This window comes from Bipolaris sorokiniana, assembly GCF_000338995.1.
Source record: "Bipolaris sorokiniana ND90Pr unplaced genomic scaffold COCSAscaffold_6, whole genome shotgun sequence".
Taxonomy (NCBI): domain Eukaryota; kingdom Fungi; phylum Ascomycota; class Dothideomycetes; order Pleosporales; family Pleosporaceae; genus Bipolaris; species Bipolaris sorokiniana.
In genome coordinates, this window is record NW_006911900.1 from 124387 (window position 1) to 140297 (window position 15911).

At 53.1% G+C, this 15911-nt stretch overlaps 5 protein-coding genes across 5 annotated transcripts; 4 read left to right on the plus strand and 1 right to left on the minus strand.

Moving 5' to 3' along the window:
• Nucleotides 1-1799: 1799 nt before the first annotated feature.
• Nucleotides 1800-3738, minus strand: COCSADRAFT_25649 (uncharacterized protein; the record flags this gene model as incomplete). The annotated part of the gene is made up of 2 exons (XM_007700851.1): nt 1800-1973; nt 2038-3738. 2 exons carry the CDS (start codon nt 3736-3738, stop codon nt 1800-1802), a joined length of 1875 nt encoding a protein of 624 aa, XP_007699041.1.
• Nucleotides 3739-4574: 836 nt separating this feature from the next.
• COCSADRAFT_36021 (uncharacterized protein) lies at nt 4575-6184 on the plus strand. Its single transcript, XM_007700888.1, has one exon. It carries the CDS (start codon nt 4615-4617, stop codon nt 5992-5994), a length of 1380 nt encoding a protein of 459 aa, XP_007699078.1. The 5' UTR covers nt 4575-4614; the 3' UTR covers nt 5995-6184.
• A 1093-nt stretch (nt 6185-7277) lies between these two features.
• COCSADRAFT_115498 (uncharacterized protein) lies at nt 7278-9648 on the plus strand. The gene is made up of 6 exons (XM_007701067.1): nt 7278-7392; nt 7443-7469; nt 7521-7695; nt 7748-7759; nt 7806-8895; nt 8942-9648. Exons 1-6 carry the CDS (start codon nt 7355-7357, stop codon nt 9592-9594), a joined length of 1995 nt encoding a protein of 664 aa, XP_007699257.1. The 5' UTR covers nt 7278-7354; the 3' UTR covers nt 9595-9648.
• A 742-nt stretch (nt 9649-10390) lies between these two features.
• COCSADRAFT_25652 (glycosyltransferase family 2 protein) lies at nt 10391-13637 on the plus strand (the record flags this gene model as incomplete). Its single annotated transcript, XM_007700852.1, has 2 exons — nt 10391-12311; nt 12364-13637. The coding sequence occupies 2 exons, from the start codon at nt 10391-10393 to the stop codon at nt 13635-13637; spliced, it is 3195 nt and encodes a 1064-aa protein (XP_007699042.1).
• A 494-nt stretch (nt 13638-14131) lies between these two features.
• COCSADRAFT_88334 (uncharacterized protein) lies at nt 14132-15762 on the plus strand (the record flags this gene model as incomplete). Its single annotated transcript, XM_007701068.1, has 2 exons — nt 14132-15428; nt 15518-15762. The coding sequence occupies 2 exons, from the start codon at nt 14132-14134 to the stop codon at nt 15760-15762; spliced, it is 1542 nt and encodes a 513-aa protein (XP_007699258.1).
• Between the last annotated feature and the right edge of the window lie 149 nt (nt 15763-15911).

The window sequence follows — 15911 nt, forward strand, 5'->3', positions numbered from 1 at the left end:
TATACATTATCAGGCACGCACGCACGCACGACAGACAGGACAGGTCAGGGCAGGTCAAGCAAGCAAGTGCAAGCAAAGCCCATTCAGCTGCACACTTGGTGCGCGCAAGCCAAGCGAAATCAAAAAGATCTTCGCTGCCTAGGGTAATTTCTATACCATCAGCTTTAATATCAAACACTACACACTACATACCGATAGTTATGCCTCCTAGTCCAATCTACACGCAGCCGCGTCTTGGTTGGTGCAAAAAAAACCAGCGAGTCACCGACTAACGCAGAATTCCAACCCTGCCCTGTCCTTGTCCCGATCACCAGCAAACCCTCCCTCCGCCAACCCAACCCAACCCCACCAAAAAAAACCCCCACGTCATGCCCCCCGTCCCCTGCAACCACATGCATACTATACCTCGATTGTCAGCATCATCATCGTCACCATCACCATCGTACCATTTCCCTTTCATATCCCAACCTGATACCTAACTATTTGACATTACTTGCCATCTTTAACCCTTTTCATGCCTTAACCCCCCCCCCCCTGGTTTCTGTAGCGGAATATTTCAAATTACAAAATCACAATATAGATCACGTGTGTGTGTGTGCTAATTTGCTCCGCGGGGACAGAAACGGAGAAGGAGATTGAGAAAGGGTCGAACTAACGGTTGTGTTTTTAATGAGGAAGAGGGACGAAAAAAAAGAGGAATAAACGAACGGATGAATGTGTAGTCCGTTTGTCCCGTGGTCGAGGCACTTGTGAGGACTAAGGTGGGTTTGAGTTCAAGGGAGTGACATGTCGTTGTTAGTACCTTTGAAAGGGTGTGCTGTCAAATTTCAATGTCGGAGTAATAAATAGTAAATAGAGAGAGAAAGAGAGAGAGAGAGAGAGAGAGAAAGGTAGAGGGCATGTAAAATGGCACAAAACAATAGGCAAGTCTAGTCATTAACTATGGGAAAAACAACAACACATCAACTCCCCACCACTCGCTCCTTTCGAATCCTTTTGTGCTGGACTTTTCCGATATTTCTTCGCTACTCGCACTCCCACCGGCCGTTGCTACGTCAAGGTTGCAAATCAGAAACTTTGCAAGGAAATTCGTTTCACATGCTTGAAAATGTCTCACCGTACACACGCACACTGTTCTCTCTTTCTTCTCTCCTCTTTCCTCCCACCACCACACCTCGCTGCGTATTTCCCTGAAAAGACAATCCAAAAAAAGAGAGATGACAAAAAAGTTACATACACACACGCCATATATTTCCCCTTTGACTATACGGTTAGATGCTACGCCCATCCATGATGCCAGAAAATGCCGAACAACAAGAATCAAGATTTTTCCGGAAAAAAATTCGCATGCAAAAAAAGAAAAAATGGTAGAGAGACTCCATTCATTGCTTTTCGCCCGTATATGTCAGGATGACGAGGAGAGAAAAGAGAAAAGAACAGAAAGAGATGACACTCCAACGTATATGAAACCCTGACAGGAAAAATTTGCAAGTGGAGGAGAAAAAAAAAGAAATTTCATGTCTCACATCCCATCCAACCCCCACAACTGTGACGAAACATAGATGTTGGACAAAATAGAGACAAGGCCCCGTTTAATAGAAAAGGGAAGAAACAGATGGTGATAGATAGAGACAGAGAGATGAGGAAAGGAGAGGAGGAAAATGGAAAAAAGGGGGTATATATCAAGAATCTGAGCAATCATGCACTCTCTCTCTCTGTGTGTGTGTATCATGAGGAAGAGAAAGAAGGAGCACAATTTCGGGCAAGTTATACTCTAGACGAACGAATCTTTTGGCCCATCATACAGCTGCTTGCGGTAACGACGGTGGAGGAGAGGGAGGAGAAGATGATGATGATGATGATGATGAAGAAGATGAAGGAGTAGCACTGGGCTCGACATCACCCTCCTTGCCCGTCTCGTGGACTCCCTCGCCGCGGCATAGAGGGCACGAGTTGCGTCCTGTAGTCAGCCACTATACAACACATTAGTCATCTTGTATTCCCACACATCAAAGGGATATATCCGTGTCAACATACCTGGTCAATGCATATCTTGTGAAACATGTGTTCGCACTTGATGAGCTTGCGTGCCTCTTCATCCGCTTCAAAGTCACATAGGCAAACTAGGCAGCGCGCTCCAGGCACGAGAACAATCGTCTCCTCGCCCTCGACTGCCTCGGCTACTAGCACACTGCCATTCGCCCGGATCCTGAGCAACCCGGGTGCCGAAGCCACGTCCTCCTCACTTGCAACAGGCGGTTTTGCCGGTCCTAATATTGACGAGAGAAGCATCATATCCTCGTACGTCGGAGAGTCGGTAAAGAGGCTGGGCGTCGTTAGGATGGGGTGGTTTTCCGGGTAGCTGCCGCCCAGCACATAGATGATCCAACTCCGTGACCCTTCGCCGGGGTTATTGTCCGGCTCCACCACTCCTCTTCTCCGCGGCGCTCCAGATCCGTATCGTGTAAAGTCGGATTCGCTCAGGCGACGGGGTCGTGCATTGCGCGGCTGTGTTTGCGGTTCTTCTTCGGTCGGCTCTAGAGTGGATCCGGCGCCTCTTGGAACAAAGCTGTTTCGCCGAGAGGGCGTGGCTGACTGGAGGATGGGCGATGGAGGCGAGGTAGACGTATTTGGTGTGGTGGCACCCGAGGGGCCGGCCGACAGATTCATGGTGGTAGCTGGTGTCGATGGAGGGGGTTGAGGTCCCGGGGGCGAGTCTGTGAGTGATGACCAAGGACGAGGGCGCTCTTGGGCATTTCCACGGTGGTGTCTTTGACCGTCGTGATTTGAGGAAAAGTTGAAGCCGCCCATGGAGGCCCGGCGGCGGTGGCTGAAGCGAGTGCCGTTTTGTGGTGGCTGTAGGATGTTTGCGTCGCCGGGAGAGGTAGGAGGGGTGGGAAAGCTGGAAAGGGCATCGAGAAAGGGCGGTATGCTGGCGTCATCTTGTCCTGTCCCACTGCCTGGCTGTATAGACCTGATGCCTACAATAATTATGGGTACCATCCTGCCTTCACCTTCTTCTTCGCCTTCCAAAGCACCGTTTGCGGAACTGCTGCCGTGGCTTCCGTCGTTGTCACTCCGTGTGCTGTCGGTAGCCGTGCCAAAGCGAAACATGCGGAAGAAATTGAGCGGCGCCTGTCCCGCGCCAGGAGTATCACCGGCAGCACCATCCTCATTACCTCGCAATGCCGATGCTATGCTACCATTTTGAAGCGACTGTAGAAACGTATCAAAAGTGCCGTCTCGAGTGGCAGCCTGGTTGTCGTCACCCACGAGCGAGGCTGCGGTGGCGGCTGCAGCGAGGGAAAGCAGTCTGGATAGCACATCGGCCTGATCCTCACCCTGGCGCAACTGCTGGGCATTGTCCATAGTCTCGCCCTCCTGCCACAGCGAGCGTCTCCTGCGCTGGTGGCCGATCATATTGCGTATGCGGCGCTGCGAGGGAATGATGCCTAGGGTGCGTCCGTCGCGCCGCAACGGACTCAAAGGAGCCAGCGGGCGCTGACGGTGAGCATCTGGGTGGTCGATGGGCGAGTTTGAGCGGAGCAGCTGGTCAAAGTCCAAGCCCAGGTCCGGGACCTGTACACGTGGAAGGACCAGTCCTCGATCGGTGGCGGCGTGCGGGAGGGCTGAACGGGTGGGCGAGGAGCGCGAAGGAGCGTCTGGGGTCATCGAGGGCAAAGTAGGCTCGGTGTCACGTGTGCGCAGTGAAGGGCGGGCATGCAGCAGGCCCGTCATGGAGCTGAGCGAGGAGCGCGCCCTATGCAAGCGCGAGCGCGAGCGGGAGGGCGGGGGCTCGCGGTGCGTTGGCGGGGGCTCGTTGCGGGCATCAAGCCAGCCCAGGTGGGAGGACAGGCGGCGGGAGAAGCGTGCATGGGAGGAAGCTGGCGGGGGTGGTGGTGAGGGGGCTCTGGAGAGGTTGTCGGGGCGGGTGGTGGTCGTGTCCAAGTCGGTGACGGGCGGCAACGAGGGCGAGGACGAGGCAAGCAGGCCAGGCGCCCACGAGCGCGGGCGTCGCCTGGGCCGGGTTGGGGCGTCAGTCGCGCCTCTGGAGTGTGCCTGGCCCATTGTACGAGGGCATCGGGCGAGGGAGAGATGGGAAGGGTGGCCTTCGCAGACAGCAGACAGACGGAGAGGCAGATAGACCGTCACGATGATCAGACAGACAGACGGACAGACGGACAGACGGATAGACACGCCGACCGACGGACAGTCCAGCCAGGCCGGCCACGGCCACCGGCCACCGTCGTATGGCGCAGCACCAGGACCGGCTATTCCCGAAGCGGCTTAGCGCACAACCGCCAGGCCTGCCTCTGCTCGGGCGGGCCAGCCATGAAACAGGTCGCGACAGCTTGACGCTGCTAAGAAACGACAATCTCCTGGGCCTGCCATCCCTCTCGTCCTATCCCGTCGCATCCTGTCCTGTCGTATCCTGCTCGCACCCTCACCGCCTCGTCCGCGTCCACGCACCCGACTGCTGCTAGTAGAGTGCTACACCTGGCTGCAGTGTCGCCGCGCAGGGGGTCCGCGCCTACGCCCGCCGCCTCAGTCGCCGCCCGCCCGGCACCACCACCGCCACACAAACACCACCACCACCACAGACACCCATGCAATATGTACTTCACCACCCACCTGCGCGACCAGCACACCGCGCCCGCCTCTCTGCGCGCTGCCCACTGCCAAAGGCCCGCAAAAGCATCCTCCAAAAGGAACCCCGCCGACTCATCCGCCCACGCCAGCTCCGACTCTGATTCCGACCTTTTTCACGACCAGGACGAAGAAGCACCATCCGCACCAGCACCCTCCCCGCAAGCATATCCACGCACCCCAGGCCAATCGTCCGCCGCCGCCTCGCCCGCCCCGGAAAAAGCCCAACTGCGTGTCGCAGGCCTATTGCCCGACCGCGCACACGACGTGCCTCCACCACCCTTCCCACATGCGCCTGCCAGCACTTTCAAAAAGCCCCATGGGTCCACTAGAATCCAACAGCAAATGGCCAGCCCACCTGTCCACCTGTACGCTGTAGACCCCGCTCCCACACACCCTCTGACCCACGACCCCCACGACAACCTCAAAAGGTCTCATCTTGACAACCTCTCCACACTAATGCATTCGTGTCTGCTCAAGGGAGACTATGACCGCGCCAGCCGGGCCTGGGGCATGATCTTACGCACTCAAATTGCTGGCGGAACCCACGTCGACCCTCGCAACCATGGCCGCTGGGGTGTCGGCGCCGAGATTCTTCTTCGACGCAGCCCGCAAACGTCACGCTCCGACTCCCATGACGGACCTCAGCCTGCTGGTCAAACTAGCCTCTTCTCCCCAGAGGGTTTCGAACTGGCTCGGAATTACTACGAGCGTCTCATTGTCCAGCACCCAACCCGGAAAACCCAGCCACACGCCGTCGACGAGCGCATCTTCTATCCACCCATGTTCTCGCTGTGGATCTACGAGGTGCGCGACAAGAGCAAGCGTGCAAAGATGCAGCTGCAGGACGAACTTGCAAACCGATCCGTAACGTCGAGGAGCATGTCAATTGACAGTGCTACTTCCATAAGACCGGATGACTCTAGCGCAAATGAAGAGGCAATCCGTGCAGACGAGCTGGCCCAGGCCACCGAGATTGCCGAGCGTCTTGACCAAGTCATCGCATCGCCACCCTTTGACAGACAGGCAAGTCTTCTCCAACTACGTGCCAACATTGCCCTGTGGATCAGCGACCTTGCACTCGGGACACTCGACATCGACGAAGACTGGGATGCTGAATGTTCTGCACGAATCAGCTCAAACAGCAGCATCCCCATTTCAACCCAGATCCAGCGTTTTTCCAATGCCCGCAGAGAGCTCAAGGAAGCCCATGCTTGCTTCGAGCGGGCTGCAGCAAACGGCGCTAAAGTGCAGACTCCACTTCTTTCTAGCATCAACCTGAGACTCACCCAAGTGACCAAGTACTTGGACAAGTTGCAACCCCCCCAGTTCGACGACGACTACTAGTTTCTTTCCACCTGTGATCCATATCTGTAGCCACACAGATATCGAATCGGGTCCTGCGCGCTGCTCACTTTTCTTTCTTCCCCTTCTCTTTTTGCATGATACCCCAGTTCCTCATGGAAATGATTATGATAAACGTATGTTGGATGTGACCTACTGCGAGGCCAAGCGCCACTCTGACTGTGATGCGGACAAAGAGACTTGTAGCCACTCTGTGAGCCATGCTCGTGGCAAATTCGCACTTGAGGACACAAACTTCAACAGAAGGACCTGTTGCTTTTAAACTTCACTTGATCAGTCACTAACTCTAGCATATTGCCTTGCTCTCAAATGATTCGATACTTACATATGTACATCATTTTTGCACTCTCTTGAGAGTGCTTATTAGATTCCTGGACCCTAGTGCATGGCCTCATCCGGTACAAGGATCTGGACGACAACCTGGATGTAGCACGTCTTGTTCTTATGAGAGGATAACACGTTTGAGGTCACGCAAGCTTGCGAAGCATGTCACTCAGCAGGGCTTGAACCTCGTATGACTTTGGAGCTTATCAAGTCCAGTTATTGAGCTGAACCTACAATTACGAATTTTCATCACACCAGCCTCATGCATTGCTTACGTTATGTGCAATTTCCGGCTCAACCTTTTCTCGGTGAACCAAAGTTTAGACATGCCTACGGAGGAAACTGAGGTCGGATTGGGTTTCCCTCTTCGTACGGCCGTATATGAGATGACTAAGATAGCAAATAAGATAGTTAATCCTCCCTTGCTAGCATAGACCTTCTCTGCACATAAGCAAGAGAGGCAAGTAATGCCAGTGTTCTGACTGCACATGCCTTTCTCTCACATTATACTTGTATTCTGAGGGGCAGACATAAATCAAATATGTAGCATACTCATGGTGGTTTGTAAGATTGTCGTCAGCCTTGGTCACACCGGTCTATTATTTACACCTGACAAAGCTTTGACAAACCCTCAAATACGGCCCTGCACCATGTCACAGACCCGCACTTCCACGACCAAAATGCGAATCAGAATTTCCAGCAGTCTCCATAGGCCATCCGCCCTGTTCTGCCTCCGTTGAAATTTGGGGTCATGTGGGGTAGTCGCGCACCTGTCGCGATCAGGTCCTTAGAATGTGAAAACTACCGATATACTTGGTATCCACTGCCGTGTGCCTACCCGGTTATTAAAAAACTTGCGAGGGTACCTATTTAAGAATGTGACCCTGAAGTCTGTTCGTTGTCGAATCTTATGCGCATCATACACTAGTAGAGCGGGGTAACACGACACAACATCCCTCACCTGATTGCACCAATACAGAGATACCCAAAGGCACATCAACAAAAGTCATCTTTCACCATGGCAGTTTCGGATGTACCAGAGTCAAAATGCGATGTGTCAGTCTGTGAATTCAGTGCATCTTCAAACACAGCTAACAACTTTCAAGTCTAATTATCGGTGCTGGTCCAGCAGGGTACGTACTTAACTCTTAAACTGCCATATGTGAGTGATTGACCTTGTTTAGTATGATGCTTGCTACCTGGATGGCAAGATGTGGCATCAATGCTCGCATAGTCGACAAGCGAGGCACCAAGATTTACTCTGGACAGGCAGATGGGCTGCAGCTGCGTAGTCTGGAAATCTTTGATAGTTTTGGTTTCGCCGACAGAGCGTGGAAGGAGGCCAACCATTTGATAGAGGTATACTCGTTCACCAACTTGGCTTGACTTGGCTTGACTAACCACCTCCCAGTTTTGTATGTGGGCAAGTTTGCAGACCCACTTCTTTCGATCTTCCCTAACACATACAGAACCCTGGCGAAGACGGTGTCATACGTCGTTCCGACCAAGTCCCAGATGTCGTTCCTGGAGTCTCCCGATTCAAGGAGATTGTCCTCCACCAGGGTCGTATCGAACGATTTTTCCTAGATCACATCAAGAAACATTCAAAAGATACCCTATGTGTAGAGCGTGGAGTACTTCCTGAATCGCTCCATATCGACCAAGACCAAGTAAATGATCACTCACCGGACAACTACCCCATCACGGTGCAGCTGCGGTATCTGACTGAAGAGGAGGCCATGCCCGCTCAGAGCAAGGGCTCCAACATCAATGACGGCCTGTTCCGGAGCAACCTGGCAGAGGATGATACCCAAGATTTAATCGCAAACAGCAGACGGAAAGATGGTAGCACGGAGACTGTGAGGGCAAAATACGTTGTAGGGTGTGACGGCGCACACAGTTGGACCCGAAAGCAGCTGGGCTTCGAGCTTGAAGGAGAGCCGACAGATCATATCTGGGGCGTACTCGATATCATTCCCATCACAGACTTTCCCGATGTTCGAAAACGCTGCGCCATACACAGCGCATCTTCAGGCTCAATGATGATCATTCCACGGGAGAAAAAACTTACCAGACTGTACATCCAGCTCACGGAGATCAAACCAGATGCCAGTGGACGGGCAGACAGGTCAAAAATAACACCCGATACCATCATCAAAGCGGCACAAAGAATCATTGCGCCCTACAAGTTGACATATGAATACTGCGACTGGTGGACCGCATACCAAATTGGCCAACGAGTGGGCAAGAGCTTTGATCGTGACAGCCGCATTTTCCTGGCCGGCGATGCTGTTCACACGCATTCCCCAAAGGCTGGACAGGGTATGAACGTATCCATGCAAGACGCCTACAATCTGGGCTGGAAATTGGGACTGGTAGTCAAAGGCGTGGCTCAACCAAGTATACTCAAAACATACCAGTCTGAGCGGAGACGAATTGCCCAGGATCTCATCGCATTTGACCACAAGTTTTCGAGACTCTTCTCTGGCCGACCGGCTAAGGATGTTATGGATCAGGAGGGTGTAAGCATGGACGAGTTCAAGCAGGCATTCCTGAAGGGTAAGTGCCGAATCTCTAAACCGCAAAATATGCTGATGTGACTCAGGCGGTCTATTCGCCTCTGGCCTTTCGGTCGATTATGGTACGAGCATGTTAGTAGGCAAACCAGGCAACGCCGCGGAACAGGGCGATGGAACAGATGTATCGTCCAAGACGCAGGCCATTGGCAAACAAGAACTCGCCTCGGAGACGAAGATAGGTATGCGTTTCCCGAGCCACCAGGTCCTCAACCAGTCAGACGGTCGGGCATGGGAGTTTCAGCAAAAGTTAAAGAGCGATGGACGATTCCGCATCATCGTTTTTGCCGGCAATGTCGTCAACCAAGAGCAGAGTACTCGCCTCAAGGGCTTCTGCCAGCGCCTCTCATCATCACCCCTCCTGGCTCCGCGGCTCATCAAGGACATTGATGTGCTCACCCTGCACTCATCCAAGCGCCTCGACGTCGAGCTGCTAAGAGACTTCCCCGATGTTCTGCATCCCTTTGATCCCAAGACTGGATGGGACTATGACTCGGTGTACGTGGATGATGGCAACTACTACGAAGCGTTTGCAGATGCATACAAGAAATACGGCGTGAATAGAGAAAAGGGATGTGTCGTAGTCGCTAGACCAGACCAGTACGTAGGATACATTGACACGCTCGACGAAGCGGGCTTCGAGGGGGTGGAAGCATATTTTGCAGGAATTCTCAGGACATAGACAGAAGCAAATCTAGATTTCTGCACGTTAATGCACACTGTCTCTCAACAGCGCCGCAGTATCCTGCAAACGCCCTGTTCACATATGCATGGACCGGTATGACGTGCTTCAGCCCTAAATTGTACACGGTGTGACGGATCGGGCGTCTCCCAGGACAACCACACACCCACTAAACGTGTAACGGACGGCAATCCCCAGCCAATTGACCACGACAGCGTGCACCGTCCCACGCGGCTCCGGACGAATAGTGGTTGCTATGCTGGTGTGGAACGGTCTAAAGCCTGAAGTGGGTCGAGTCTGGGGGCCGTACCTGGCGGCTCTAGGGCTGGGCGGAGTGTTGGCACGACAACCGTGGAAGAAACAACACCGCCGGATGTGCCGCCTCGCATTAACTCTAGAGACCAGCGACTGCATCGATTCCCCAGAAACATTAATTTAGCATTCCCGACGTCGCAATCGCTCTTTGAGTGACACTAGAGAGAGAGCACGACGCTTCTACCACATTTGGGCTCTCTTTTCCTTTTTTCACGACTCACCGACATATCATGAACGGACCCACCACCCCAGGTGGTGCACACTATGGACGGCCACCTGCATATGACGATGAAGACGGCTCCCCTCAGCTCCAAGGAGGCCCAACCATGCGTTTGTTGACAAACGTAGACGATAGCCAGAGCTATGTGTCGTGAGTATTAGTTTTCTTTGTTTCTTCACTTTCACCCTCACTTGCGTCCCACGTTTGTGGACTCAATCTCATTCCTGTACCAGAAGACGCTCCTTCGAGGACACTTCAAACATGTCGTCCGCAAATAGCACCGCTGCCGCCCTGGGCGCACGCATGACGCCCTCTGAGGCGGGCAAGCAGAGGGAGGCCGAGGCCGAAATCCACGACTTCTTGCGTGAGGCTGGCAATGCGCTCAATGCAACTGGGAGTGCGGCGTCAGCGCAAACCAACTCAGCAAGCAGAAAATCATTCAGACAACAAGCCATCGGCTGGATGTCGCCTTCAAAAACAACACCATTGCAAGACCCAGACTTACCGATGCATCATTCTCACAGACAACCCCAGCCAACATCGCGCATGTACCACCCATCACCATCTTCAGTATCTAGCCTGTCGAGGACACCATCACTAATGGACAATGCCCCGAACATGCCCCCTCCAGTTGACGACGACTACGTCCCCTACCGACGGTCAATATCGCCAGATCGACCGTATTCACCCACGCGCACATCAGTCGACTACTCGCGACCGCCTGCTTCAGTAAATTCCTACGAGCCATACGACCTCCATGGCAGTCCGCGACCAGGCAGTCCTCAGCGGCCATTGCCACCCCAGCCCCTGTTCACTGCTGGCGGAAGGCCTGGTTCCCGCGATTCGGAGCGCACCATGGATATGAGCGATATGCGCTCGATACCCATGTATGACGACGATGACCCATTCACCGAGATGGGCGATGACCGGCCAGAGTTGCGCTCGCGAGACTCTTATTTGACCGACGACACGTATACAGATGTCTACACTGAAGTAGACGAGAAGGCGGAGCATTACGGACCCGCTCCAGATGGTGCGCAGGCCCGACGTGGTGCGCGAGATGCAGTCATGACGAAGAAGGAAGTTCGCCTGATCAACGGTGAACTCATTCTCGAGTGCAAGATCCCCACCATTCTCTACAGTTTCCTTCCGCGACGAGACGACATTGAGTTTACGCACATGCGATATACAGCCGTTACTTGTGACCCCGACGACTTTGTGGACCGTGGCTACAAACTACGCCAGAACATTGGCAACCCGCGTGAGACAGAGGTCTTCATCGCCATTACTATGTACAACGAGAACGAAATCGACTTTACCCGTACCATGCACGGTGTCATGCAGAACATTAGCCACTTCTGTTCTCGCATGAAATCCAGAACTTGGGGCAAGGACGGATGGCAGAAGATTGTCGTGTGCATCATTGCGGATGGTCGTGGAAAGGTTCACCCTCGAACGCTGGACGCCATTGCTGCCATGGGCTGCTTCCAGGAGGGTATTGCGAAGAACCACGTCAACCAGAAGGAAGTCACAGCCCACGTCTACGAATACACGACCCAAGTCTCTCTGGATTCTGATCTCAAGTTCAAGGGTGCTGAGAAGGGTATTGTGCCATGTCAAATGATCTTTTGCTTGAAGGAACGAAATTCCAAGAAACTGAACTCGCATCGCTGGTTCTTCAATGCCTTTGGGCGCGCGCTCAACCCCAATATTTGCATTTTGCTCGATGTCGGAACCAAGCCAGGTCCCAAAGCGCTGTACCACTTATGGAAGGCCTTTGACACCGACTCTTCGGTCGCCGGAGCAGCTGGTGAGATCAAAGCTGGCAAGGGCAAAGCCTGGCTCGGTCTTCTCAATCCGCTGGTTGCATCGCAAAACTTCGAGTACAAGATGTCCAACATTCTTGACAAGCCATTGGAGTCGGTCTTTGGCTACATTACTGTGTTGCCAGGTGCACTGTCAGCATATCGCTATCACGCGTTGCAGAACGACCACACTGGACATGGACCCCTCAGCCAGTACTTCAAGGGAGAAACACTTCATGGCCAAGATGCAGACGTGTTCACGGCCAACATGTACTTGGCTGAGGATCGTATTCTGTGTTGGGAGCTTGTGGCAAAGCGAAGCGAGCAATGGGTTCTGAAGTACGTCAAGGCGGCCACTGGAGAGACGGATGTGCCAGGTAAGATGATTACTCATTGCTCTTGTAGGACCATTTACTAATGTGTTTGCAGACGCGGTTCCCGAGTTCATTTCCCAGCGTCGTCGCTGGCTGAATGGTGCCTTCTTTGCTGCTGTGTACTCGCTGCTTCACTGGAAGCAGGTGTGGGCCACTGACCACACTATCTGGCGCAAGATCCTCCTCCACATCGAGTTTGTCTATCAGTTCGTTCAACTGCTATTCACCTTCTTCTCCCTGGCCAACTTCTACCTTACCTTCTACTTCGTCGCTGGCTCCCTCGCTGACCCGGAAATGGACCCATTCGGACACAACGTTGGCAAATACATCTTCTACATCTTGCGATATACATGCACGCTACTCATCTGCATGCAGTTTATCCTGTCTATGGGTAACCGACCTCAGGGTGCAAAGAAGATGTTCTTCTGGAGTATGGTCATGTATGGCATCATCATGGCATACACGACCTTTGCTTCCTTTTACATCGTCATTGTTCAGCTGAAAGACCCGAAAGCCGAGAAGACGATAGGCTCAAACACTTTTACCAATCTCATCATCTCAACGGCAACCACTACTGGACTCTACTTTCTCATGTCGTTCATGTATCTGGATCCCTGGCACATGTTTACTTCGAGCGCGCAATACTTTGCTCTCCTGCCTTCGTACATTGCAACGCTCCAAGTGTACGCTTTCTGCAACACGCACGACATTACATGGGGAACCAAGGGTGACAACGTGGCAAAGACGGATCTTGGAGACGCCCGCGCAAAGACAAAGAACGTGGTCGAACTCGAGATGCCATCCGAGCAACTCGACATTGACAGTGGCTACGATGAAGCGCTTCGTAACCTGCGTGACCGTGTCGAAGTACCCGAGCCCCCGATTTCGGAATCGCAGCAGCAGGAAGATTACTACCGCGCCGTGCGTACATACATGGTCGTCATCTGGCTCATCTCCAACGCCATTCTCGCCATGTCCATCAGCGAAGCCTACGGCAACCGCAAGGTCACCAACAACTTCTACCTCACGTTCATCTTGTGGGCTGTCGCTGCTCTCGCCATCTTCCGTGCCATTGGATCCACCACTTTCCTCATCATCAACTCGATCCATGCCATCATGGAGACGAAGCTCAAGTGGCAGGACAAGATTGACGACAAGAAGAGCAATAGAACCGGTCTTGGTGGTGGCAGGAAGTATGGCAGGAACAAGTGGTGGAAGTTTGGTTTCGGTGGCGGCGTGTCATCCAGCTGGTTTTCGGGCAGTACAATCTCAAGCAAGCTTAGTAGCATGACGCCTAGCAACTGGGGTGGCAGCAGCGTTGGACGCTAGACGGGTCCTGCTTTGATTCTCACGGTAGGTAATGTGAAAAGTGAGTACAAGGTTTACGAATTTTACGAGTAAGCTGTTTTTGTGGGCGTTTTTTGTTTTATGGAGATGAATTATTGGAATGATACCTGGACCTGGAGATGCGAATGGTTATGTCGCGTATATGTATATAGTTTCTAATAATGACGATGAGTAACGCTCGTCAATTAAATGAAAGCCTTTTTTATAGTTTGTAAGATGAATGACATGATGTGACTGTTGTTTCCAATAGTCCCGTCATAGTCACATGCAGAAAGCTCAAAGCAACGCGCTATGCCTAGGAACGACGCTCGGACCATGTTTACATGCATGCCACTCCACCATCATCCCGCCAAACACCCAAGCAGTGCCACGGACTTGCCCACCACACACAACATTTCCAAAGCCACAACAAGATGGCGCCCCGCAGCAAAGTTGCAAACATCTCCTTCACCGTCGAATCCGCCTCGGAAGACGAAATGACGGTAGACGAGCTCAATGCAGTCCAAAAACCCGAATCCAACGGCGACACCAAGGCGACAGGTCGCAAAGCGCGTGGAAGCGCTGCGCAATCAAAGGCGGGCGCTTCTACGACTAAGGCGCCTGCTAAAGGACGGTCTGCGGCGCGCGCGACAAACGGGACTAGTGCGACAGTTGCGAAGAAGAGTAATGGAGCAGTAAAGAAAGCGACTACAAAAGCTGGGCGCAAGGCGCTGGTAGAGGAGGATGATGCGAACGGAAGCGATAGCGAGGAAGCGGCTGACGTTGAGGAAGAGGAGCCAGCGCCACAGGCCAAGCCGACTAAGAGAGGCAGGCCAGCAAAGAAAGTGCAAGAAGAAGAGAAGCGCGAGGAGGAATCAGTACCAGCGCCGGCAAAGAGAGGGCGCAAAGCCGTAGTCAAGGAGGGATTGGAGAAGGAGACCAAATCCAAGACAACCGCAAAGTCAAGAGGCACAAAGCGCGCGCTCGAATCCGAACCTGAGCCGGAGCAGATGACCATCCCAGAGACACAGCCAGAGCTAGACACAGAAACCATGGATATTTCAGAGTCGATAGAAATAGAGGAGATACCAGAGAGCATGCCACCACCGGTGCGGCCTTCTGCGCGCCGAGCACATGCACAACCGAACAGTAGGGCGCGACGGACGTCTGCTGGAGTAAGGAGGACAGGAAGCGTATCAGACTCTGAGCGAGACCCCATCATGCGCCGGAAACTAGGAGAGCTCACGAAGAAGCTGGACGCCATGACAGCCAAGTACGAAGCTCTCAAGGAAGCAGCATCATCAGGGAAAGAGTCCAACTTTGACCAACTAAAGAAGCGGACCGACCAGATCGCCAAAGACCAAGACGCCGTCATAAAATCTCTTAAACAGCAAGTCTCGGACACGCAATCCCGCACTGCAGACCTCGCCTCCCTCAAGAAAGAACTAGCCGCCGCCTCCAAAGAATCCGCACGTCTCGCCGCTGAAAACAAGAAACTTGCCGAGTCCCTCACAGCCACACAAAATGAAAACAAAACGCTTTCGTCCAAACTTGCAGCAGCTCGATCCTCGTCGACAATACAACCAGACGTCAAGACCGTGCCAGGCAGCGCCGTGAAACCCCGAACCACAGGCGTCGTCCTCCCCGGCACCGTCGAAGCCGCAAAAGAAGCAACCCTCGCACGCCAAAAAGTCGATCTGTACAGCGACTTGACTAACCTCGTCGTTTTGAGCGTCAAGAAATCAGACGAAGGAGATGATGTATACGATTGTCTTCAGACGGGCCGGGGACGTAGTAAGTTCTCCTCCTCCTCCTTCCCTTTCCCTTTCCCCCCCTCTACCCCCATCCAACCTACCTCATCCGAAAACTAACGTTTTACAAAGCCCTCCACTTCCACCTTACCGTCGCCCCAGGCTCCTCCCCATCCGAAGAAACAGAATTCATATACCAACCTTTGCTCGACGAACAGCGCGACAAAGAGCTCCTGGATATCCTACCGGATTATCTCACCGAAGAGATTTGCTTCCCCAGTGCGCAGGCCGTCAAGTTTTATTGCAAGGTGCTGGATAGTATGAATAAGAAGGTTGTGCTTGAGGAGGAGGACGAGAGTGAGGATGGAGGGGAGTGAGTGAATGAGTCAGTGATTGTAGGGGCAGGAAGCGTTTTGGGTATGGGTGCATGATGAGACGGCGTTGTCGACGTCCTTTTTGAGCATATGGATGAGTTTTTGGCTTGTTTGCTTGCGTTGTAGTATCGAATGATACCCCCCTTCCCTTC